We start from the raw sequence: 25634 nt of genomic DNA on the forward strand, positions 1-25634 counted from the left end.
TTCCATTTAGGATTTGAAGGCTTTTCAAACACACTGGATTTTGCTTGCCTTAATTTGCTAGATCTGGAGGGATTCTCTTTGAATTAGTGATTCTTATTCACAGTTGAGATATGTGAAAATAATCCCTGTAAGATCTTGTGGGGCAGAGAGTAGGCTGGGTCTGGATGAGGGATGCAGAGGGGCTCTGCCCTGGCTGCTGCTGCTGTTGATGCCATGGAGTACAATTCCTTTCACGGTTAGCTAACTCTTGTGTCGCTGCCCCAGGATCTGCTCCCTTTGCTTCAAAGGTTGCTTTGTGGAGATCCAAAGTAGGTTGTTTTTCTTTTTTAAGGTCCACCAATATTTCTGATGAATTTAAGTTTTTCCTGCAGCATTGTGGTGACTGGTAAGGGTTGTGTGTTGCATGTTAGTGATACTGATACTCTTGATGTTTATATTTTACATCATCTTGCATCTTCATTTGCACTTCCAGGGCAATTTTGAGAATTGTGTGGGATTTAAAAGGCAGTGCATATCTCTGCTGTCACGGCCTTAATAAAGAAGGTGAGGATTTTCTAGGATTCCCGTGGACAAACATAATCTGCTGTGGAAGATAAATAATCAGGATAAGCATAGTGCGTGCTCCTTACCTTGAAAACTCAATTAGAGCCTTATGAAATATAGAGAAGGATGATTGTTTTCCTACTATAAACACATTAATTATTTTCTGTATCAGTTTAGATGACAAGAACAGGAATTACCTGTGTTTTCGTCTGATCTCACAATTGCAAGTTAAAACAAATAGTCTTATAAAAAGTGAAGCATTTCATGGGAAAGCAACAATCCTGAGGAGTAAGGACTCCTCTTGTCCTGTTTCCAAACATTGTATGTTCCTGAAGCCTATAAATGCTTCAGGCAATGATACTCCAAACCTACATTTCCTGGCTCCAGTATCTCCCTGCCAAGTGCCTATGTGCTCTGCATGAGCATCCATGGTGTTTTTCATTTGGCAGCATTTGATTTTTGGGAAGTGGTAAAACAATGTCTCCCCTACTGCCCCATTTACTCATTGTTGAGCAGATATTTGAATGAATGGAATATAGGCTGGCAAGGATGTGGCTTATCTAGTGAGCAGCCAACTCCACAAATTCATTTATTAGAGATCAAAATGTTGCTCTGCCAGGATAGCTTGCAGGGATGTTGGGATGCTCTGTGTGCTTTGATACATTGATAGGTGAATGATGATGATAATGATGTTGTGAATGTGTCATGTAACATGCTAGAATAAAATTGTGTATACAGAAGGGTTGCTGATGGAAGGCAGTGGCTCTGTACTAGGTTTTCACCAGCAGTTACTTGGCATCTCAAAGGAATCCTGGATTTTTGGGGTCAGCAGGTGAACCTCAGGCTCTTCATCCTTGGATGTTCCTGAATATCCACAGTATCTGACTTCTCAGATATCTTTCCTTGTGTTCCCAAATCAGGGGCATGTGCTGAGAGCCTCTTCATTTTGGGGGAACCGTGACAGTACTTGTGTCACTGCAGGTAGATTTGTCTTCAGCCCTTTACTCCCATATTTCACCTATGTATTGGAAAAAGCCCTGGAAAACGGTGATGCTCAGAGATCTTGTCTCCATGCCAGGTGGGAAAGCTCTGGGCTCTTCCCACCTATCCAGGCCAGAGATCCATGCTCGTGATGGGAGCTTCCCACCCCTCTTTGGATGGAGGAATGTATGGGTGGGGATGCAGTGGGGAGGTAGAGCTGAGCTGTACTGTGTGCCACACTGGGTCAGTGTCTGAACTTGCTGGAGCTGCTTTTACATTCCTGGGAATCTGTGATGAATCTAAGGGCTTTAATAGGACAGTGTGAGGGTCCCTGCAGTGGCCCTATGAATGCAAATAATTTCCCATCAGAAACTTTACTTTGTACTTTTAAGCTCCACTGCAGATCTGTTGACTTCCCTCTAACTTCTGTGCAGTTTTCCTAGAGCATTCAGGAATAGCAGATACTCAGGTTGTTCAGGCTTGGAGCTGTTTCTTGCTGTTGTGTATTTTTCCGGGGAAGTTCATTATAAAGCTTTGCATCAGGACTAGAAATTGCAGTCTGGGCTTGGGGATATTTTGCAATGATTATTCTTTCTTGGTGCTTGGTTTTTGGTGTACTCTTGTGTAGATGAAGCAGGCAACGATGTGTAAAGATTTCCCTTTGTATGTCTTATCTACTACTGTTTTGATCAGTATTGTGGTTTCTTAAGTTGCAAAGAACTGTAGATGCGGCATAGCAGGGATTTATCTTTGTCCATCGGATGGATTAGGTAGGAATGTTTATGGCTCGTACTTAATCCAGATTAATATTATTAGTTTCTTTACGTTCAGTTGGTTGTTTACGCTTGTTTTCTGTTTATGTGACTTTTTGCTTGTGTAATGCCGCTCACATTGTGTATTAAAAGCTAGTGCTTTTAATTTGTCCATGTAGATCATGTAGATGGACTAAATCTTTCCCTCTCTCTCTTTTTTCTTTTTTTAAATGAAGCAGTCCCACCGAGAGGAAAATTGTGTAGGCTTCGGGGCTGTGTTCAAGCAATCGTACTCTTTCAGGCCGTGTTCCTCCAGACCCTGCTGGATTTCGGATCTGGGATTTTTAAACAAATCCCCATGCCAGCTTGCTTTAGCTGCTGTGCTCAGAGCAAATGTTGATAGCAGTGGTTTGTAGTTTATAATTTATAAAGTCTTACAGCACTTGAACTCTGGTGCTTTTGGAGGAGCCTGAGAATTTTGTATCTCCCTGATATCAGTCCAGAGCCTAAAAGATGTAGGAAGATGAGAAGCTCAGGCGAGTGTTTCATCTTGCAGGTGGTGGGAGAGCTCCATCGCTGCCTGGTTGCATGGCCATGGCCACAGTGTTGGGTGCTTCCCTCCCACATGTGTATTTTTGGGGAGCAGCCCAGTCCATCTGCTGGTGAGGGCAAGTGCCATGGGATGTCAGCCTGGCCTTCAGACTGGGTCACACAATGAAATAACCTTCTGTGGCTGCGTCAGGAAACCTGGAGCCCAGACCTGTGGAGGATCCTTTGCTCAGTCAAAATTGAGTCCTTCTTACAGGATCAGCTCAGCCTGAGATGTAACCACAGCAAAACACGCCATGGCTGGAGCCTGGGGATGGGAGTACGGTTTGCAACAGTGGAAGAAGAACTTGGCTATTTAGCTCTTTCTGTGAAAACCACAATTCCTTTGAACCCTCCGGTCACTGGTTGTAGGCCGATTATTCAGCTCCTTCCCCACCCCATGGAATGTGTGTGAGAGAGAGATAATTAAAAGCTTTTAGTTAAATAAATAACTAAGTTGCTCACGTGGCTTTATAGTAGAATTGCAGAGCCAAACCCTTGGAGGTGGAAGATGGTGTGTGCTGCTGCTGGTCCCACAGCATCTCCTTGCCTTCCCATGCTGGTGTGGCCTTGGAGCATGATTTCATATGGACTTTTCACCCCTAGGGCCTGTGTATCACTGAATATGAGAGCGAGCAGGGTTTAAGTGGGGGCAGTGCCATCCCATTGTGTCCAGGGCTCTAGGCTGTATTTATTCCCTGTTATTCAAACTCTCCAAAGACAGGATTAATAATTCCCACCCAAATTCATCAGCAGTGCCAGTGTACAAATGAATCAAAAGCATGAGCTGGTCTTTGCAGTTCACTCATGAGATGGTCTGGATGCTCCAGAATGGCTTGTAGGGTGGTTTGGTTTTATCCCATTGACATGGAGCTTGATGGAATGTTTTATGTTCCAGCCCTGGTTTCTGTCTCTGTGAGCTGCCTGCTGTGCCTTGAGCCAGGCACTTGGAAAATGAGAAACATGTAGCTGGTAACCATTCCTGCGGAGTTTTAGGAGTTGTTTGTCATTGGGCAGGGGTTGGTTCATGAAGGATAAAAATCTTTCATGTCCAGCTTCAGCTGCCCTAAGCAGCAAATATTTTTCCTCCTGCAGCCCTGCCTTGCATGCTACCTTCCAGTTCCTGAACCAATGGATAAGAGGGCCCTATAGCCAATGTCATAGAATCTCCTGAGTTGGAAGGGACCCACAAGGATCATCAAGTCCAACTCCTGGCCCTGCCTAGGACACCCCAGCAATCCTACCCTGTGCATCCTTGAGAGGGCTATCCATTGTCTGAATGCTCCTGGAGCTCTTGGCAGGTTCGGGGCTCTGACCATTCCCTGGGGAGTCTGGTCAGTGCCTGACAAGCCTTTGGGGAAGAAACTTTTCCTGGTATCTCACCTGAATGTATATTCCTGATTTCCCCTCTTAACATGAGGGCCAGAGGAGAGCAGGATGCCCTGGGGCTTTATGGGAAAATGCAAATTTTAGTCCGTGCAGAGGCAGCTCAGGGTAACATTTTGCAGACTGACAGAAAACTCTCTTAAATCCCCAAACAAAAACTGCTGGTCTGTCCTTCAAATACTGGATTCTGTGTGTGCATAGTGTATTAGTCCTCTTGGCAAAGACACATATCCTGGCAGTGTCACTTTGACATGCACATCAGACACACGCCAGTGGGACCCTCCAGGGATGAAGCCCCTTGGAGAAGAGCAGTGGTGAACTGTCGTCCTCCTGGTACAAGGGACTCCTCCTGTCCTTCATGTACCATGGAAACTCAGCTCCTCATTTGGTCTGAAAAATCTTGAAATCCAGCATTAGGCCAAAGTTTTCTGGCCTAAATACCTTTTGCAACTATTGGTTGGCAGTGAATTGACAGGCAAGATGGAAATTGTGTGTTTAAATTGTGAGGGTGGTTGTTGGTCTGAAGTCAAAAGACACCTAACCAGCATCCCTCTTTCTCCTGCATGAGTGCATGTAAGTGTATAGAGGCAGTAAAAAGGCCTTTTATCATGTAAACATACCCTGACACAGACAGAAGGCAGACCCCTATAGCTTGTAGGAAGAAGGGGTCACATTCCATGCAAGAAAAACAGCATTTTTAGGACCCTTGGTAGCACGTATTACAATGTGATCAGGGGAAACAAGGTGGGAGAGTATCAGGCACTTCCCTGGTGTCCCTCCATCCCTCCTCTTGGGAAGCACCAGCGCTGCTCCTATGTCCCTCCGTTTCTCCTGGGATTGGTGCCGGTGGCCAATGCTGATATTGCTGCTTTTTTATCTCCAACTGCCAACTTGAAAGCTGAGTGTGTGTGGTGAGAAGCTCATGAGAGTCTTGGTGAATGCGCACATGAAGTAGCAACAAGATAACCTCAGTGTGGGCTGCCTGGTACAGCTGCGGGAATAACTTTCATCACTTTTTCTCCTTTTCAGAAGAAAAGCTGCAAGCTTTTGGGGCCTGGAGAAGAGTTCAGTTGCAGAGAAAATTAGAGTTTTCAGCTGTTCATATGTGTTTCTAGTCAAAAGGGTTTAAGGACCCCCCCCCACTTTCTCAAAGAAGGGGAACAACTAGCAAGAGAAACTGTTTTGGAAGAGGAAGAATGTAGGGTACATATAAATTGCTTTTCCATGGATTTTTATGTGCAGCCAGCCTCCCCCAGGTGTTTAAACAGGTTGGAAAAGGGGTCTTGCAGAAGTGTGAGTTTGCTGACTCACACACATGAGCTGGCTTCATTCTTCAGGGCTTTTTGAAAAATTTAATATTGTCAGGATGGCCCTGGAGAATGGAGTTTATCTGCAGCGGGAGCAGCTGCATCAACATGGGAAGGGTATGCTGGTGATACTGGGGGAAAATGGCCACATGCTGAATTCCTCTGGCACTGCTTTTAGTAAGTGCTATAGTTTCTTCATACTTCTGGAGAGGTTTGTTGTTGTTGTTGTTGCTGTAACTGCTGCTTCTGTTACTTCCATCAGGTCTGCCTAGATGCTGCCTTTAGAAAACACTTCCTTTATTTATGGGTAGCAGTATCAGCTTGTTTGCTCCCACCCATCTCTGCTCTTTCCTTCGCTTCTCCAGGAAATGGTGGAATAAAGCTGGGGTTGGTTGATGAGGTCAGAGCAGCTGTTGCATCCATCCCAGTGCAGGACCCCTTCCCTGCCCATCTCTTCAGTGAAGTTTGGGATGCTTCATTCCTTTGAGAACGAGAATCCAAGGGACTTGTGGTGTCCAAGCAAGTTTGTCTCAAAAAATGACATTTTTTCCTCTGTTTACACACTGAAGCAAGTTTTTTTATTTTGTTTTGTTCCAAAGCAAGATGCTTTGAGTAGCTGGTGTCTCCTATCCCCTCAGTTTTGGGGCACTAATGCAGAAAGCATGCCCCTTCTTGGTTCAGGTGCTCTTCCTCCCACCTGCAAACACCCATCGGGTGCCTGTGGGGAAACCAGCAGTGGCACAGACAGCGTTAGTGGCTTCATGTTTTGCAGTTGCTGCTCTTGGCTTATTTAAAAATGATGATTGACTCTCTTAATCTATCCTGATGATGACGTATGGCGATATTCCTTTTGCAGATACGTGGTTCATTAAAAAAAGAGTCCCTGTTGCATGATGAATTGAGAAGGAGCATGCAGGGAAACAGAATCTATTAGCGTTACTTGCCTGTGTGCCTCCTGAGGCAGGAATGGGAGTAGATAATGGACATGAAGGACGAATTTGCAAAGCAAGGAGGCTTGCAATTTGGTATTTCACTGTGATGCTTTTCTTGCAGGTTTATTATTTTTTTTATAATTGAGCTGGACTCTCCAGCTTGAGCATTGCTTGACTGTTACACTGGAGGGTTTGACCTGCACAGTGCTAATCACAGCAAAGGCTGGCAATCAAATACATTATATTATACAGAGCATATGCAAATACAGTGGAATTAAACTTTTTTCTCATTTTTTTGAGGAGATGCACAGCTGCATCTGTGCCAGTGATACGGTTCTCTGCAGACACAGGTGAAGGAGTGGGGCCAGTGCCCTGTGCCCGCAGCTCCATCACACACAGGTTCAGGAGGTTGGAAGGTGTGCACGGAGCTCATTGGTGTCTCAGTAGGGTGCTAACCTGGTTACAGGGTTGGCTGTGTTTGCTGGGCTGATGCTGCTGGGGGAAGTGGTTGTACATTAACCATTTCTCATGATTTCTCAGCACAAACAGTTTTAAATCACTCCTGTGGTAGGAGCAGCTGCAAAAAGCGCTCAGCTCTGGTTTTGCTGTGCAGAGGTACCACCTCCGGCCTGGCCTTTGAAAACACAAATGTAAGGAAACAAAGAACTCTGCCCTTTTGAAGTATTAACTACAAAATCAGCTGAAAATTTGTTGATAGATTCTGCTTGTTTTGGAAACAGGTTAACCTTCTGAAACTTGTGACTCTGCCAGAAAACCAGGGAGTGATGAGTTACACTGAAACTGAGGTTTGATTAATTGTAACTTTCATAGCACTTCAGCTTCACCACTAGAAAAACGCTATAGGATTGGTGAAGAACATTCATTTTTTCACTAAAACACTTGTTCTAATAAATTTTCTAGTCGGGGGGCGGGGAGAGAACATCAACTGGAGCTGCAGCTGTGCACCTCTGAAACAGGAGGTTTGTGAGTGGGTGGTTCCTTTCTACCTCAAGTGTCTGCTTATGTTTTTCCCCAATTCCCTTCAGCAGAAACACTCCCTAAGAAAATATTTTGAGACTTTTTTTTAAAACAAAAAGCAGGGGGAGAGAGAAAAGAACAAGCCTCTCTGTTGTAAAGGATTGTCAGAGCTTTGCTATTGGAGCGAGAGCATTTGGGATTTAGGGAAGTAGGACAGACATGCAGCTGGCTGCGCCTCATGAGATTGACTATCATCTCAACATGCTTATGTCAGCCAAGCCTAGCAGTTGCTCAATTCCACATCTCCAGAAGAAACAGTGACTGGGGAATGTGCAGTTTTTGTCTGTTTTTCTGAGTTAATCTCCTTGCTCTGCTTTCCCATCTATGGGCTGTGGTTTTGCCTAGTCACAAGGTGTTTCATGGGTGCAGTCATTTCAGGTGCTGCAAGTCAGAGATGTCTGGGGATGAGTCACTAGAGCTCAGGATGGGACAAGTTTCTGAGAAACAAGAAAACAGGCTTTGTGAAAACTTAAAATTAAGAGTTGATTCCCAGACACAAAACGATCCAAACCTCTTGGTATGTGATGAGCTCTTTTGATGTTCTTTGAGAAATAGGCTTGAAATTTGTTGCTGTGTTTTAAAAAAAAGTATCTTTGCTTCTCCAAGCAGTGAATTATATTTTTTTAAAAATCTGAATTGGAAACAAATGCAAAATGGAAAAATATTCAGCTTGGAGCTATGCAGATATTTGATTTTTAAGCTGATAATTTGTCACACAAGTAATTAACCAGTGTGGTATCCAGCACAGTCCCTTCTAACTTTTGCAGTGATCATATATGTGATCTGCACTTACTGTGGAGAAAAATGGATGTGGTACTTGCATTTTAGGTGGAGGACTGGCTTTTTTGGGTTGAATCACTGTAAATGGGGATGTGTATGTTTCATTTGGAATCTGAGATCTGCCCATCAGGTATTAATGAAGTGTTTGGTATAAGACACCTGCAGAAGGAGCCTATGCAGCCATTCTTGATTTCCCAATGGCATGAGCATGTGTATGATTATGTGGCACCTTCTTATTTTAAGCCATGCTGGAAGTTGGTTTTGCTGCTTAAAGTGAACTTCTCTAAAGTAGCAGCTTGCTGGGTGACCACTAATTGATTTAATTGCTGCTCTTAATATGAAATATGTTGTGGGTTATGGAAGCATGTTCTACTGCACCACAGTACTAGACGGATACTGTCCCAGATGTGGGACATTTTTCCACTGGCAGGCATGTCCCTCGTGTGAGCAGTTCAAGCCACCATGGTGTTCCCCACCCCAGTGCTACAACATGGATTTTTCTCAAAAGCTGTGCTTGGCAAGGTCTGGGAGCAGAAGTGAAGCACAGAGAAGTATTATTCTCCTTTTTATCTTTCCTCTTGTATTTAGGTGTCTAGCACTGATCTTCCCTGCTGTTGTCAAGACTGAGTTTTGCAGTGCTGTTGGTAAAACACTTTGAAAGTGCACTGCACCATGCAAAGGGAAACACATTTTTGAGAAAAAAAAAATCTAATATTCAATTTAAAAATAAGTAGATAATCATGGCAAAGTGCTGTTTCCTTCTGGCATATCGCTGTTTCATGCAAGTGGCAGTGAACTGTGCAATAAAGATCTATTTGTAGAAAGCAAAAAAAGAGGCCAGAATTTAGGGGATTATTAAATCTGAGCAATGTGGGTTGCAGAATAGCTTGTTACGCTGCTGTCTGCAGAGGCCACTGTGTAAAGGCAAACAGGCATTCTGTGCTCTTCCCGAAGGCTCACGCTGTACTCCTGGGTCCCTGGGCTCTGCACAGGGAGCTGTTTTGGGTCTTAACCTCACAGGGCTGTTATTAATGCCTGAACAGCGCAGTTCTTGCTATAAAGTTGGCTGTGCTTGAAGGGCCACAGTACACATGCATTTCTCCCATAGAGTTTGGGTTCTTCATCCTCCTGGTTTTGAGTGCTTTGCCAAGGTGCTTAAAACTCATGGGCATTTATATAGCACTGGCTGCTGTTGCTGGTGTGTGCCCTTAATCCTGGAGATTTTTGGGTTAACATCCCCAGGCTTGAACTGGTGCTGTGTTTTGTTGAATCCCATAGGGAAAAATGGATATTTATTGCTGTGGATACTTGGGGGATCCAAAGGGCTGCTGAAATCTGGGCATTGAGGCTGTGATGCTCATAGTCTGTTTCACCAAACCTGTCTTTCATGTTCAGGACTGTTAGTCCACCACTGAAGGAATCTCTATTTCTACTCCCAGAGGAGAGACTGGTCCTGAATGCTTCAGCTCTGTGCAGTTCAGCAGACAGCAGCCTTGTTTGCAGGTTACTCTGAAATTAATGTCGGCTCTTAAGCACCAAGTAATTGGGAGCAGTAATTGGATGGTAGCTTAAGAGTAGGAGCACGATTTAATAAAGCAAACAGGCTTGCAGTTGTAATGTCAGCAGGTAAAACACCTGGGAAACAGCAAATCCTTGTGGCGGTGATGCCAATGAGGTCCGTGCTCAGCGCAGGCGCTTCGAAGCCCAGGCAGTGAACTAAAGCCTGCAGGGCAGGGCAGGTCCTCTTCTCCTTCCCTTGGTGCTGAACAGGGGACACAGCCTGGTAATGCAGATACTTTTTAAACATCTCCCATGCTTAGGAATAAGAAAATGAAATGTTTGTGTTGTGGAGTTCTAGTTCACTTCTAAAGAGTTTTTGCACCTTGTTTAGCTGGGGAGCTGGAGTGAGCTCAGGCTGTGCACTGATGTCCTAACCTGAGACCAGCTCATTGCATTTGTTTCTGTCTCGTTTTTGCTATTTAAACTACACTTCTTGCCAGTGCAAGGGCTCCCATTTATCTACTTTTATTTTCTGTATTGCCCTGCTCACAGCTTACACTGGCAAGGAGGTGCCTCCCAGCTAGCTCTACCTGCTCAGACCATTTGTATGTTCATCGTTTTCATCTTAGAGAGGAACAGGTGCCTATTTACCTTCAGATTGTGTGTATAGAAAGAGAACCTGAAGGAAGTGCAAAAGAGATGGTTTAAGAATATATTTATTGGAGGACCAAAGAGCAGGTTTGACTGGGGCACCTGGGTGAGCTCACTGATGCTTTTTGCTCTCTCCACTCTTTCACCCTGGCCTCGTTTGAAGGGTCTTCTCATGGCAGTTTTAACCCGAACAATGGTATCACCAGAGCCTGCAGAAAAGAGGATCTGTGTGGCATTTTATTCCCTTGTGCTGCATGAATGTGGATTTCAGCAATATTGTTGTGTGGGTCCTGCTGTCAGCAGCACAGTGAAAAGAGTGGCTCACTTGTCTGGAATTGTGACTGTGGGATTCGCAGCCCTTTAGCAGCATAATTTTAGCTGAGGGCTCTCCATTTATTGCTCGGTACTGGGCAATACCAATTGATTTTGGATCAGAAATACTGAGAATATGGTTTATTCTTAATTTGCTGTTGCTTTTGATACTTGATAAATACCTGAGCTATGCTGAGTCCCCGTGAGTTTGTGGAGCTTTCCGCTCTATGAGGCACTCTTCGGCTCAGTGTGGCTTCAGCTGTGCATGAAGCAATTGCACAACAAGGATTTAAATACAGAAAAAGGGAAAAATAAGCAAAGCTTCTCCAAAAAAAACATGTGGTTGTTCCTACCACCATTATATTTTTGGGGGTTTGTGTGTATACACACAAGCACACACTTTGAATAGAATAAGGATTATTTTGAAACCTAAATCATAAAATAAGTATAAATGGAATGCTAAATTGTGTATATAAGGCCAGTAGCTTGTCCAAAAAGCACCACTAGCCCCATGTACAATTTATTTTATTAGAAATTTAAACCAGCTACTGTTTCCTGCATATTCATTATCCCTACTAAAGAATATATTTTGTCATTATTGGCTCTTCATTTATTTTAAAATATTGCAATATCAAAACAGTTGGAAGCTGTTTATTGTTGTCTTTTCTGCTGGTTGGTGGCCAGCAGTGTCCTGGTTGTGCCATAGCAGGTTGTGTTGGCACTGGTGGGAGTGGAGAAAGCTGGTTTACAGCTTCCAAGTGCTGCCCCAGTTTCCCCAGTGCACATGCCCACCTGACTTCAGAACCACACTCCCTTTAATGCCCTCATGGGTGTTAAACTTCTCCCTGTGTGGTGTGTAATACAGGATAAAAGGGAGAGGACTTGAGTTGTTGGGGAAAGGCATTTCGGACAGCCTCTTTAAGTGGGGGAAAGGTTGGAAGTAATCAGGGGTTGGTGGAAGAAAGAGCAGGTCTGGTGCAGCCAGGCAGGAGGGTAGGAGAGATCCTTTTATTGCATGTTGTCCATGGAACTCTTGGGTGGAGCAGTGTTTGGATCAGAAGGATTAAGTGTGGCTGGAGGAGAAGGTACTGTGGTGTTTTGTTCAGAAACACAAGGGCCATCCAGGAGCACCGCTGTGATACTCAGCACTAACCTTGCTGTTTTGTTCTGGGAGGCAAAGGCGGCCTTGAAGAGGTGGAAAATACCTCTTAAGAGCCGGTGGAGCATGGTGTTTGTTCAGTGAAATCACAACCCACAACAGCCTCCCACACCAACCCATCCAGCACAGAAAGGAGGGCGGTGACCAAAAATATGAGCAAACAGCCCCTGAATGTGGGTGCAAAGTGTATTTCTGACCTCTCCCTGCTGTATTGAGGGTGAACACAACTTCCTTTTCCCTTCTGTATCTGAAGAAAGCTATGTTTGTGTACATTTCCTCTATGCAAATAATTGCAGCAACTCTGGGCTGATGCTGGAGCTGAGCAGAGTGTACTGCCAGAACCAGCATGGATCCTTACTTGGGTCTCCAGTGGTGAAAAAACCCTCACAATACCATCTTATCATTCATCCCATTCTTTAAATCAGTCCTCTCCTTTCCCTCCATGGTGGTGTTTAATATCCTGTTCACTGTTTCCTACTGCTTATAGGCCAGGCTGCTGGCTGGAGCTCAGCTGCTGTGCCCTGGTGAGCCATTAGTACATCAGGATGGGATCTGGGGCAGTAATTCAAAGCAGGATTGAGCACAGACTCCCTGTGGGATAATGCTGCCATGGCTCTGTGGGCAGGCAGAAGGTGTCAGCGTTGTTATTTTCATTCTGCAGCAGAAGTGGGGGTGATAAAGTGCTCGCTGAGTGTTTGCTGTCCCAGAGGATCAAAGGGATTTCTGACAGCTGAGCTGCTGAAATGGAGCATCCTCATTGTCTGCCTTAAACTGAGCTACTGAATGATGATGGACCGAAATCATCAGGATAGCCACTGAAATGCTCTCCCTCCATCCTGTGGGTCAGTATTGGAGAGGATTGCTTGAAATGGTCACTTTTTTGCTGTAAACTTCTGAGAGCTGTGCTCCCATTCTGAAACCTCAGACTGCCAGTGGTTTATCTGCTCTGCCAAAGAAAGATATGACTATTTAATGAAAATAGCATTTTCAACTTATGTGTCTTGTTAGAGCGTCCAGAACACCATGTTGTGTCTTCTCCCCGTTGGTGACACTACACAGTCAGTGTGGGAATTCAACAGCAATTTTGACTGAAAGCTACCTTCAGTGAAAATGGTTGTTTGTAAATGTGTTGCATCAGATGTGTCAGTGAATATAATTAAGGAATGAAGATTGCTGCACACTCCTAATTAAGGGGATTAAAAACTAAAGCTGCCCAATTCCACTGCTAGATGGAAAAAACAGACTGGTGGAAACAGCCGGAGGCTGAATCTTGGTGGAGTGAGAGGGGTTCTGCTGCAGTCCTTGTGCTCATGAAAGGAGCAGCCCTGGGAGGTGACAGGACTTAGCTGCTCTGCTACATACCATAACTGACTGTTGACTGGACATGATGGTATTTAATTGCTGCTTCACATTCCCTTTCTGTTTGATTCCTGTTCCTGGTGGGGATGGGAGGATTTTCATCCCTGCCAGCCATGCTGGGGTGCAGCCTTGGGAAGCTGACAGTTGTGTCACCCCATGTTAGTTTGGTGTCTCCTACCATCTTGGTACCCATCCCCAACTCTTTGGCTTTTCTGGATGGTGCTGTGGGATCTTGTTGTGTCAAAGTAGAAGCGAGATGTGTGTGAGCACACAGGGCAGAACCTCCAGGCATCTGTGAGGTGCTTTTTGCAGGCCAGATTGTGCCAACAGAGGATGAAGAACATTGTGCAATGAAAATATTAAAGCTGTGCTCACTGAGGGCTTCTCCCTAGCCTTGTTAAGAGGAGAATGACTTTATTATGGGATGGGGACTGCCAACAAGGATGTCTCATTAATCCAAGCCCTGATATCCCCTTGATTTTTTTTTTTTTAACTCAGGGTGGGTGTTGCCTGCCCTGTGGTGCAGGGATTCTGGAGAACGTCCTCTGTGTGGGAGGTGTTACAAAGCCCGCTGTGATTTTCCAGGAACCGTCTTCTCCTTTGCTACCTGGCTTGTTGAGCCACCCCAGGGTCAAAGTTGACTTTGTGGTCACTGCGCATTTACGAGCAGGAAAGCTGGAAGGAAAACCATCCCTATGGAGGTGGTGTGAAGTGTCCAAGTGTGTTCCTGGGACATGCAGTGCTCTTCTGGTGCTGCATTCATTGGGGCAACATCCTTCTGGCTCCCTGGTGGCACTGGAGTTTGTCCCAATCAAACAGAAGTCAGTACCTTGAGGCTTTACAAACAGCTTCTGATTCCTGGCTCTGAGTGTTTGGGGGAGCAGTTGAGTGACTGGCTTTCTGTCTGTTGCCTGTGGACCTCATCTGTTGGGAACATGGTTACACCCAGGATTTGGATGTTTGCCTGCTCTTCTTGGGCATAGAGAGGAGCCCTGCAGATGTGCAGTAGGATTGTCCCCATGTTTTTTTTCCCTGGGAGTGGTGCAGAGTTTTCACCTGCAATATTTTTTTAAAAAGGAGAAATAAAAAAGAGGGCAGCTTTCTGGAGGAGGTGTCTCCTCACCTCCCTCCTGTGCACAGTGCCCACAGAAGATGCTTTGCTGTTTCCAGTCTTAAGGCAAGGTCAGCAGCATCCCAGTTTGCAGCTTTTGCTGCTGCTTTTGATGGGGGACCACAATTAGCTCTTAATGGGCTCTAAAACCAAGCTGCCTGATCTTGTGAGTTTTGAAGTTGTTCAAGGTTGGGTTCTTTCTCTGATACTGGGAGTTTACAGCTCGAGGTTTTTGGTGGAAATGGATTTCTTCTCCTTCTCTGTGCTGTTGCATGTGATGCTGAGCCCTGAAAGAAGAGGAGACTTGAGAAAAGGGTGAGCCTTCCTGAAACAAAGCCTTCCCCCAGCTTAGGAGCAGCACAGGCTGCTACGCGCTGATACCTGTGGTGTTTGTACCCACCCAGCGAAACGCGGCTTCACAACCCCCCTGCTCACTGACTCATTCCCTTGGGCTCCTTGGATCTTTTGCTGTCCCAATTGTGTCTCCATAGCTGGCATCCATATCTGTGCTGGATCTGGCTCGTTCCATGCTGATGGATGCTGAGATCTCCAGCTTCTTCACCCCCTGTGTTGCTCTGCAGGTGTAAGTGGCCGGGGCTTGGCCAGAAAACTAAGAATTGAGGAATTTAGTAAATAATCTGCAGCTGGCCAGTGCCTTCCTGCACTGCTAGGTAAGGATCATTAATCTTTCAAAGTGCAATGTTCAGGCTGATAATTACTGTAATGGTAATTTTAGTTACCTTGCAGCCCTTGTTTCACTGCTTGATCGTAGCAGTGAGCATGTGAGAGCAAACCAGGTAAATCAACAGCCTGGCAGCTGGTACAATTTCTTAAAACTCATTAAAACAGCACAAAACCACATTGCTGTGGCCTTGGGCAGACCCAGGCACCACTGGGTTAGGCACCATGTCCTGGGAGTTTCCCTCACTGCAGGCTTTTGTGGGGGAGAATGATGTTTCCTCTGCAGTAAATGTGTTTGGAGTGTTGCTGTCAGAAGAAAAGGTCTTGAAATAAGCTTAGGGTAGTGCTGTAGCTAACTTAAGTGTCCTTAACAAGCTGAGGGAGTTGTGGGTATTCAGACTTGCGAAGAGAAAGCTCCAGGGAGACCTTAGAGCCCCTTCCAGTGACTAAAGGGGCTTATAAAACGGAGGGAGATGGACTTTATTCTCTCACTATCTGCCTGTGTAAAAAAGAGGAATGACCTCAGGGCAGGACTGGGTGGGATAGTGGGGAGAAATTCTATGCTGGCAGGAGGGGGACGTCCTGGCACAGGTTGCCCAGAGAAGCTGTGGCTGTCCCTGGAAATGTCCAAGGCCAGGCTGGATGGGGCTTGGAGCATTCTGGGGTAGTGGAAGCCATCTCTGCCCATGGCAGGGGGAGTAATGAGATAGGTTTTTGGGTCACTTCCCACCCAAAACATTCTAGGATTCTGTGATATTTGATGGCAATTTTGAAGCAGTAAGCCCAGCTGAAAGCTGGGGTTGAGGATGTTTTCATTCAGCTTTCATGAGGGCTCAGCAGAGAACAAGCCTAGTGCTTGTTCAGCCAGCCCTTCCTGTAAGTGGTTCCCTCAGATAGTTCAAATATTGTGCATTTCATGTGTGCTAATAGCATCCGAATAACTGCGTGATCATGGTTATTTTTAATGAATTTGGGGCGTTGTACAGGGTGCCGCAGATATATTTGAGGCACTTGGGTGAATGCAAATTGCATTCACCGGTGAAGTAACAAATGAAGCACTTAAATGCAATGTCCCTGGCACGCAGGGGAGGAACAGCCCATGTGTGTGAACTGGGACAGTCAGTGATGGAGCCTGTTAAGAGGTTTTAGCATCAAACATCCTTCTGGCTCTTGTTGCAGCCGTGGTTCATCCTGGCAGGAGCCTCTCTCTGTGTGTGTGTGTGTGTGTGTGTGTGTATCTGTGTGCAGGGGTTGTATTTATCTAGTAAGCAGCTCTTTATCAAAGGAACGTGCAGGGTCCTCGGGGCTTCAAATTATGGCTTTGGTTTGGAGACAGCCAAAGGGAGAGCAACAAAAGCAAAAAGTGCTTTACTCATGTTCTTGAGAAACTGTAAGGAAAGAATATGAGCCCTGTTATGTTAAACCTTGAGTGTAAATGAGGCACAGTGTAAGTAAGCACATCTGTGTTCAGTCAGGAAAAAAAACCACCTTATGAATAATTAATGGAAAAAATCCTCCTGTTCAGCTGATGGAGAGCTATTGCTTATTTCTGTTGAACTGTTGCTTTAACAAGATGGAATGCTGCTGCAGGGAGAGCCATTGTCACACACAGCGGTGGCATTGTCATCTCTGCTGTGCTGTCCTCGCCACCGCGGGTATTCCTTCGGTGCAGAGTCAGAAGTGGCCGTGACAGAGTGACCTGCTGGGATGGAGCCTGTCCTTGCCATTGCCTCCCTGTGTTGGAGTGGCTCGTTCATGGTGCTTTTTTAAGCGCTGTCCTGCTGCTTTTCTTTGCACAGATTTCTGGCGCCTGCCGGGTGCCCGTGCTCCCTGTTTCCGTGGGAGGCTGGTGGAGGGAGCAGCCCCAGGAAGTTATCTGCACCACACAGGGACTGAGCTGCTCGTAGGGTGGAGATGGGCTTGGATGGATCCCTCCCTCCCTATGCCAGCTTGGGCAGATACCGGCTTTTTCGGCAGAGGATGGTTTTGGAGTGACTGCTGCCAGGCTCAGCCGCTGTGTCTTCCAGGAGGGTTTGGGGACTTGTTTCTGAAGAAGCAGCCCCATTAGGCACTGTGTTTGAGACCAAACCATGTTGTTTCTGCTCTGGCCTCTGCTGCAGAGGAGAAGGGAACCCCAAGAGTTACTGCTTGCTACTGAATAGGAAACAGCACTTGTATTAATCTGATGATTTTCTTAGTCTTCTTAGCCATCTAGTGCGTTTCAATGGGAGGAGGGAGAGTCTATGAGCAGCTTGATTTTGCTGGCAGTCTGGTGCATGTGCCGTCTCTGTTCTGGGTCCAAATGCTCCAAGTTCAAATGAGTTTTCCAGACAGGTCCCACACGGGCAGCCTTTCCATACCCATTGTTGTAGACAAGGCCCCAGTGACAAGTACATGTTTTCATTTAAATTTCAGCACTTCACCAATGAGCAAAGCCCATGAATTTCCATGTAAGGAATTCTGTACCATCCGGGAGGGTTTTTGAGGATACGGAGGAGGAGCTCTCAGCTCCCTTTGGTTGTAATGCACTTACTGCTCCATTTAGTGAGGTCATTTTATAAGCCCAGTCTTCAATTTGACATAAATGATTTGCTTTCAGCAGATGGTGAGCTACTATTTTTGCCCTCATTTAAATAGGAAAGCTGTACGATAGCAGGAGATGGGAGAGGGGCACGGTGCTGCCGACATACAGTAGATTACCAGGGCTGGTCTGGTGAGAATTAAATCCGGGCAGCTGTAATGTGCCATCTGTGTTGTGTTGGGTAGTTTATTTTTCCCCCATTCAATGAGGCTCCTGAAGTCTCCTGTTACCCTCCAGGTCAGGCTGAGTGACAGCATCCTTTATGTTCATGATCCGAAGTACCAGCACAGAAAGATGAGGCATGTTAATTGTAAGAGGGGTTATAAAATGTCAGCACTAATTATTCCTCTAATGAAATGTGTTAAATAAATTCTGAAAGATTCTGAGTCTTTAGATTATTTTAAAGTTGTTTGAATTTCTGTTGAGAGGCTTATTTTATTGCGTTTGAATTTCTTACCTTGTTTGAAACCCCCAAGCAAACAGCTCTCTGCTATGGTCACAGTATCCCAGATTGGTTTGGGTTGGTAGAGACCTTAAAGTCCATCACATTCCACTCCCCTGCCATGGCCAAGGACACCTTCCACTAGATGAGGTTGCTTCGAGCTCTCGCCGATGTTTTCTTTCCTGTAGTAAAAATCACATGTAGGACACATAACACACATACACACGTGGAGTGAGTCGTGCTGGTGGCAGCTGCAGTTTCCTCCTCTCCCACCCACAGGTTTGTTGCACGTGCACCAGGTCTTGACAAAACGGAATTTTCAGGGCGTGCTCTCTCTTTCAAGCAGTGTTCTGTGTAGTTTCCCTGGTGAATTATGTGCTTTTCACACACATTATGAAATGGGAAGGAATGCATTTTAAAAAAACCCACCACACTGTTGCTGAAACTATTTGATTTTTGCCTATTTTTAGCAGAAATTTCTGCCTTATCATTATCTCCAGCTCTTGCTGGAGCAGCAGTGTTCAGTGAAGCTACACATTTTTGCGTAGGAAAGTCAAGGCAGTTTGTCCCACCCGTCATCTGGTGTTAGGCATCTCTGCAAGACAGTTTGTATTTCCAAGAACTGAACCTTCCCCATGGACAGTCCTTTTTCTTCTTTCTCTGAAAGACTAAGCCACTGGGAATTAAGTAAGTTATGACATAAGCCATAAATAAGTTTTCCAGGCTTGGAAACAGGGATAAGTTAGATTTTTCACAGAATCACAGGCTGGTTTGAGTTGGAAGGAACCTTAGAGCCCATGTCATCCCACCCCCTGCCATTGGCAGGGACACCTTCCATTGTCCCATGGTGCTCTAAGCCCTGTCCAGCCTGGCCTTGGACACTTCCAGGGATCCAGAGGCAGCCACAGCTTCTCTGAGCAACTTGTGCCAGGGCCTCCCCACCGTCACAGGCAGGAATTTCTTCCTGATTTCTAATTAACCCTTCCTTCCTTCAGTATAGGTTCAGTTTACTGTCACTAAACTTACTGGGTGCCTAAATAAGAGAGACTGAAGTAAGCTGACCGGTAGGAGAGGGTGACAGACATATGTAAACTTGCCTGTTTCATTGACCCTCTGTAATGCATCATGGAACAGCCCAAATGAGCAGCACTGTCATTTCCAGGGAACTCGGGTGCCACCACTTAATGAGAACCTTCCAGAGCACAGGCGCCATAAGGGAGGAGGATTTAAGGTTTTCTCGACAGGGAGCTGTTGCAGTATATTGAGCTACTCTAAAATCTTTTAGATAAGTCTCTCTGTGTCTGTGCAGCATGGAAAATTAGGATGGTTTGGCTTAGATTGGGGTTGTCTTCTGATGTCTGCAAGAGCAGAACCCATGGAGCCGTGTGGAGATGAAACGGAGTTTAGCAATCATCTGCTCACCAGATAATTAGTGTAGGGAGGATGGGGCTTGGAGCAACCTGGTCTAGTGGAAGGTGTCCCTGCCAGTGCCAAGGGGTTGGAATGAGATGAGTTTAAGGTCCCTTTAACCCAAAGCATTCCATAATTTTATCATTGAACCATATATGTTTGGAGCAGGGTGAGCAGTGAGCACTTGCGCACTTTTTAAGTCTGTTTTGTTTCAAGGATTTTGGTGCAGGAAAGAGATATGTATGAATTGCACCAAGTGTAGGGAGATTTTGTGTGTTCCCTACAGCTGTGCCCTTGGCCAGAAAGAAGGATAAGCACTGAGGTTGGGGTCTTGAGTATTGGGTGGCTGTAGAGTCTTTGTAGGTAGAGCAGGTTCACGAGGTGCCCCTGCACTGTTTTGCTTTGACATTTGGTGTTCAGAGTTGCTGATGCCTTTTGAGAGAAGATCTATCAAGCTCCCTCTTCATCACCAAAGCACCAACATTCTTGAGGAGGTCCAGGTCCACCCCTGGGGGCTGCTCCAGTCCAGATGAAGTGGGATGTTGCTGGTGGGAGGTCACCCCATGGTTCAGATGTGCTCAGCTTGTTTTCTGCTGTGGAAGTATTTAACACCTTTCTCTTCAGGTTGCTTCCAGTTACCAAAGCCGCCTTATCTGGAGGATGTTCTTCAGATTAAAAATGCTTAGAGATATAAATAAATACTTTTACTCTTTTCTGATGAGATTTTTACTCTGAAATCTCTCTCTGGGATCATATCTGAATTTTGTTGTAGTTTGCATATTTCCATAGTGTTTAACACCTTCTCCACTCCAGACTTGTGAAGAGCCTGCCTTTTACAGGCTGTCTGACATCAAACCTTCAGCCTCTACCAAAGAAAGCCCCTCCAAATGAAGTATTTACAACGATGTGGCAGTTCAGAGCAGAAGGTTCACAGCACTGCTTGAGTGCTCATACAATAGCAGAGCATCTTCCTTCAGCATCCAGGGAGCTCCCGAGGCACCTGCTGGCTCAGCAGAATCATCTTATGGAATAGCAAGGGAAGAAAATTTAATTTAAATAAAAACCTGCTTATGGTTTGGCTGTGGGCGGTGCTTTCTCCAAGGGATGGGTTGAAGAGGAGTGGAGTGGGAACTTCGCTCTTTGTGTCTGCTGTGCTGTGGGCTGGGTTAGAAACAAAACACTACTTGGCACCCGACTCCTTGCAGGAAAGGCCCTTTTCTTCTGTGTATAATCACAGAATCAGAGACTGGCTTCGGCTGGAAGCTTTAAAGACCATCTTGTTCCACCCCCTTGCAATGGTCAACCTCTCAGTTATGTTACTTACTTACAAATCTCTTTGCTTTTGATAATGAATGTAGGGGAAATAATTTCTGAGCATTAAACTTCCAAGGGAGGGAGCCTGCCAGGAGTCCACGCATTGGAGCAGTGCACTTGGGTCTCGCAGCAAGGTGTTTGCTGTACCCAGTGAGTTATTGGTGCCGGCTGCTTCGAAGTGTTTATTGAGAAAAGGGCTCCTACTCTGCATCCCCAGTGCTGCCGAGGGGATCTGGCTGAGCTGCAGCATGGTTCTTGGGGGAGGGAGGAAAGATAAGGAGATGTTTGCTCATTGCCAGCCAGACCCGTCTTCCTGCGCCAGGAAAGGTCTGTGACTGTGGCTTTGAAATGTAAACAAGGCAACAAATCTTGTTCCAAGTTGTTGGTGTTTAAAGAGAGAAAAGTACATCCAGAAGAAATGTTCCTTTGTGGACTGTCCCTGGGGTTTCCTGCAGCTGATAAGAGCTGCTCCTCAGCTGCGCCCTCCCCACTGACATCATCTCTAAAGCTTTGGTTCTGCCTTTTTGGTTGGAAGAGTAGCTCATCCAATGTTGTGTGTTTTGATAACGATTCCTGCAAATGTATTTATTCAAAACAAACACAGTGGGAAGCAATGACAAAGCAGGCTGCTGCAACAGCTGGTGCCTGAGGGAGCTGGCTGCTGGTGTGTGATTGTGATGGGACAGGCTTGCAGAACATCCCTTTCATTCTGTGTGTGCTGGGGCATTGGGAGCTTTGCCCTGGGTGTTGGCATAGTGGGTTTGGGGTGATGGGTGTTTGGCTGAACAGAGTCCTTGGCCTCTTCACTGCCTTGTGGCAGCTACAGGAGTACTTAGAGAGCTGACGAGAACAGAAATTGGCTGCGTGGTGGCTGGGGTTCTCTGCAGTAGGAGCCATGGGTTGCTAATGGGGCCTGCAGCATCTGTGGCAAGGGATTGCAGGAGGAAGGGAGCAGAAGTAAGAGCTGCAGGGACAAGTCACACATATGCTGCCATCTGCAAACTGATCACAAACACGTCTGGGCACATCTGGGTTTGGGCACCCTCTCTGCCTTGTAGCATCCCTTTTCCACTGGGTGCTCATGATGCAGGTTCTCTGCTCGGGTGCCTGTTTCTTCAGTGCAGGTTGGAAGCTGCTGTTTCAGTGGCCTCTGCCACTGGGTTTGGAAATACCCAGAGCAGCTCACAGAGGGGAGATTGTGAGTGGAGAGTAATTCTGTCTTCTGCTTCTGCAGGAGACCATGCTAAAATGGGCCCTGCAGCTTGTCCCCAAGGCTGACCGTTGAGGCTGAGTCCAAGTGAAAAAACCCAACAAAAACCCCAGACCAAACCCTGTAACCTCAGGAAATTTGTGTTGCTGCAGAAACAAATTCAGGGAAGGTCTGTGATGCTGTGCTGATTTTACCATAGCGTTAGAAATAGTATGAAATGTTTGCATTAAATGCAAGGGGAAAGTCCTTTGAAGAGCTGGGAGGGCTTTTCTCCTTCAAGCACTCTGGTCTTTTAGCAGTCAGGATGAGTTAAATTGAAGTTGATGAATGCAGTAATACATAGGAGGATGACATCTTGAAATGTTTCTTAATTTTAAGTGTGTATTTTTGAGCAAATATTTATACACTGAGGCTCAGGCTGGGGGATTGAGGCATATTGGATTGTATGCTATTTGCTCAGTGTAAGCAGTGGCAATTTATTGCTGCAGATACACGTGATCCGGTGTGCAAAGATTAGTTCTATCCCCTCTAAAGTATGATTATTTTGGGTCCTCTTTATACCTTAAATAGATATTCTTCTCATGTGATTTCCATCTTTTTGTGTCAACAGCTGAAACAGGCTAAAGTTGAAATAAACATTGCATCAGCTTAATAGCACAAGCTCTGAGGAAATCTGCTCTCCGTTATAGATGTTGTTTGGAAACCTTTTCATTTGACATTTTTCCAGTGTGTAGTGCAGATATCCTGTGAATCCCAAAGCCTGCTGGGCTCCACTGGATTCGTCTGGTACAGAGCAATGTAACTACTCAACACCGCTGGGTCCTGTTCCCAGCAGTGTGGCTTGGTGTGTTTTAGATCATAGAATCCTAGAATGGTTTAGGTTGGACAGGACCTTAAAGACTGTCTTCAAAGTGAACTGTAGCAAAAGGAATGACTTTGCTTTTGCTGACTTAGTGGGCTGGAGTCAGCCAGGGTTTCATCCCCTTACGGGCCATTTGCTTCAGAGCGGGTCCCTTCCACTCTGGTTCTGTGGCAGGGTAGTGTGGCTGGTGACCATGGCATGTCTGTGCTCGTGTTTGGTTTGAATAGCTCAGTCAGATATGGGTAGATGGAAACCTCTTGACTGAGCCCTTTTGCTCCTCTCATACAGCATCATCATGACAACAGAAAAGAGCCCATCAGCCGACACTGACAACTCAGAGCAGCAGCAAGCCAAGGAAGAGGAAGGAGCTGCCAAAACACAGAAGCAAGAGGCTTCCCTGGAGGAAGGGGCTCAGCCAACACCAGAGAGGCAGCCCCAGAGGCAGAAGGCCTCCAACGGAGACACCCCCACGCACGAGGAGCAGGGCAAGAGAGAACGTCGCGCCTCTGAAGGCCGAGGTCTCTCCCGCCTCTTCTCCTCCTTCCTCAGGAGGCCCAAGTCTCAGGTATCCGAAGAGGACAAAGACACTGATGCTCCTAAAGAGGTGGCAGGTGACCAGAAAGATGCAGGATTAGGAGCCAGCCCTGATGAAGATGTCCTGGTGAAAGCCCCGATTGCAGCTCCTGAACCTGAGCTCAAAACTGACCCATCACTGGATCTCCATTCCTTGAGCAGTGCAGAAACACAGGTAAAACACCCTATTCCATGGGACATGCTCCCTGCTGCTTTAAAATGTGTCTTTGTAGCCAGAACTATAACAACTTCATATCCCAGGCTGGTGAGCTTGACCAGAAAAGGTCATGGGATACCAAAAAGGCTCTTGTTAGCTCCCTGTGTTTCACTGCGTACTTCCCACTCTTGCATCCCTGCATCAGACCTGCAAAGTACCTGTTTTGGGAATTAGGGCATACTCCACAGCATAATTTAAAATGCCCTGTGCTGAATCATTGCTCTGCTGAGGCTTGGGATGTCACATCAGAACACAGAGGGTTCACACTCATTGAGTCCAAACCCAGGGTTGATTGTCAGGGTATCCTTGGTGTGAGCAGGATCAAGGCAGGTCAGTGGCCCAAGGTGGACGTTGCAAGAGTATTTGGATTTGGGAATGGGTTTCTTCATCTTCAAGGAGCGCAAGCACGGCATTTTAGGACTTGGTCATCTGTTTGATCCAGGCTAGTGCTGAGCCTGCCAAATATAAATATTTTCTGCTTATGCATGATGTAGACAGGGATTTCTGCATGGCACATTCACTGAACCCAGTTCCTGAGACGTGTCTATGTCTGCTCTTTCGAGCTAGGGTCATTTTCCATGCAAAATTTAAAGTTTAAAAATCTAAAGCAGAAATTGAGGCAGAGACACTCCCAGGGAACATTTACTGAGCTGTGGCTGGTTATTGATTTGGGGATGGTGGGTGCCCTCTCTTCCTTCTTGGGTAGTTACAGCTCTATTATTACTTGAGCCTGAAGTGGAAAAAGGTGGGTATTCCTTATCCTCATCTGGGAATTTCTTACATCCCAACCAACCTGTGTGTATTGCTGGAGCCAGACAGGGTGAAATCTGGATTTCTTACCCACTGCCTTAAGTTCCCAGTAGCTCCAGATACCCACAAATGCTCAGTTTTGGAGCAATACTTTACAAATTCAGGCAATTGCCAGTAGGCAATAGTTGTAAATCCACCTCCTTAAAATTACAAAGTTTTAGAGAGGGTAGTAGGTAACAGCTTTTCCTTTTTTTTCCCAAATTTCTGAGCCTGTGAAGACCATGGGATGATCTCTGCTCATGTTTTATACCTCTGAGGGTTGGGATTAGCAGGATGGGGAAGAGGTGGAGATCTTCAGGCAGTTTCAGCCCAGAAACTCTTATTTTCAAGAGGAACGTCTTCTTGGAAGTGTTTAAGGCCAGGCTGCATGGATCTTGGAGCAACATCTTCTGGTGAAAGGTGATATGGACTTTAAGGTCCCTTCCAACCCAAACCATTCTGGTTTTTTAAATGCATGATTTCTTTCTCTATTTATGTCTGATTTGCTGGTCCTGAGTCCGTGTGAATTTGCATCCCAGCCTTTTTTCACGGGTCGTTCATTTTAGACTACGCATTTGTGTCATTTTAGTTCTTATTTTAGATCACTGTCAGTGCCTTTCTGAACTGTGACAGTCGGCAGATATTTCTGCTGTGAAAGCATTTGCAAGGTGCTGCAGTTTGATAAATGCTGACCGACAGACATTAGGAGCTTTGACTGATTCCCTGCTCCCAATTGTCCCAGTTCTGCTGGAACAGAAGTCAGCAGCTTGTGGACATTATTTAGTTTTTAAATACCTCTTTGCCTGGGCGTGATTTCATGAGATGTGATGGGATGAACAGACAAGGTTTTGCTCTTCCTCTGCTGCAGCTCTTTGCTCCTACTGCATTCAGCCCCTTCCAGCATCGTCACAGCCTGCTGTGAACTCATTTAACCTGCTGAAGTGGCAGAGGAAAAAAAAACAAACAGCTTCCTTCCTCCTCCTGTCCCCAAACTGCATCTCTTTCTGCTATTTGAGTGGGTTAAACTGGCTTGCAAAGGGCTTCCATAGGCAAAGGGAATGGTGGTGTGGAGGCTGCCTCCCCTTTTTTGTGGCAGAGCTGCTCAGTCAGCTCCAATGGCCATGAAGCCTCAGCCCTGACCCTCCTTTTAATGGCA

The 25634-nt window shown here is 45.9% G+C and overlaps 1 protein-coding gene across 27 annotated transcripts in view; it reads left to right on the forward strand.

The window, feature by feature from the left end:
* The window catches only part of EPB41 (erythrocyte membrane protein band 4.1), a 95276-nt gene that overhangs the window by 20983 nt on the left and 48659 nt on the right, over nucleotides 1-25634 (forward strand). For 26 of the 27 annotated variants that reach the window (XM_059868915.1, XM_059868924.1, XM_059868918.1 and 23 more), the window contains one exon: nucleotides 23188-23647. In XM_059868915.1, coding sequence (XP_059724898.1) covers nucleotides 23195-23647 — 453 coding nt within the window. In that variant the 5' untranslated portion in view covers nucleotides 23188-23194. The remainder of the gene's footprint in view (nucleotides 1-23187; nucleotides 23648-25634) is intronic. The other variant, XM_059868912.1, reaches the window with a different exon arrangement.

The sequence above is a fragment of the Haemorhous mexicanus genome, chromosome 27 (genome assembly GCF_027477595.1).
Source record: "Haemorhous mexicanus isolate bHaeMex1 chromosome 27, bHaeMex1.pri, whole genome shotgun sequence".
Taxonomy (NCBI): Eukaryota; Metazoa; Chordata; class Aves; order Passeriformes; family Fringillidae; genus Haemorhous; species Haemorhous mexicanus.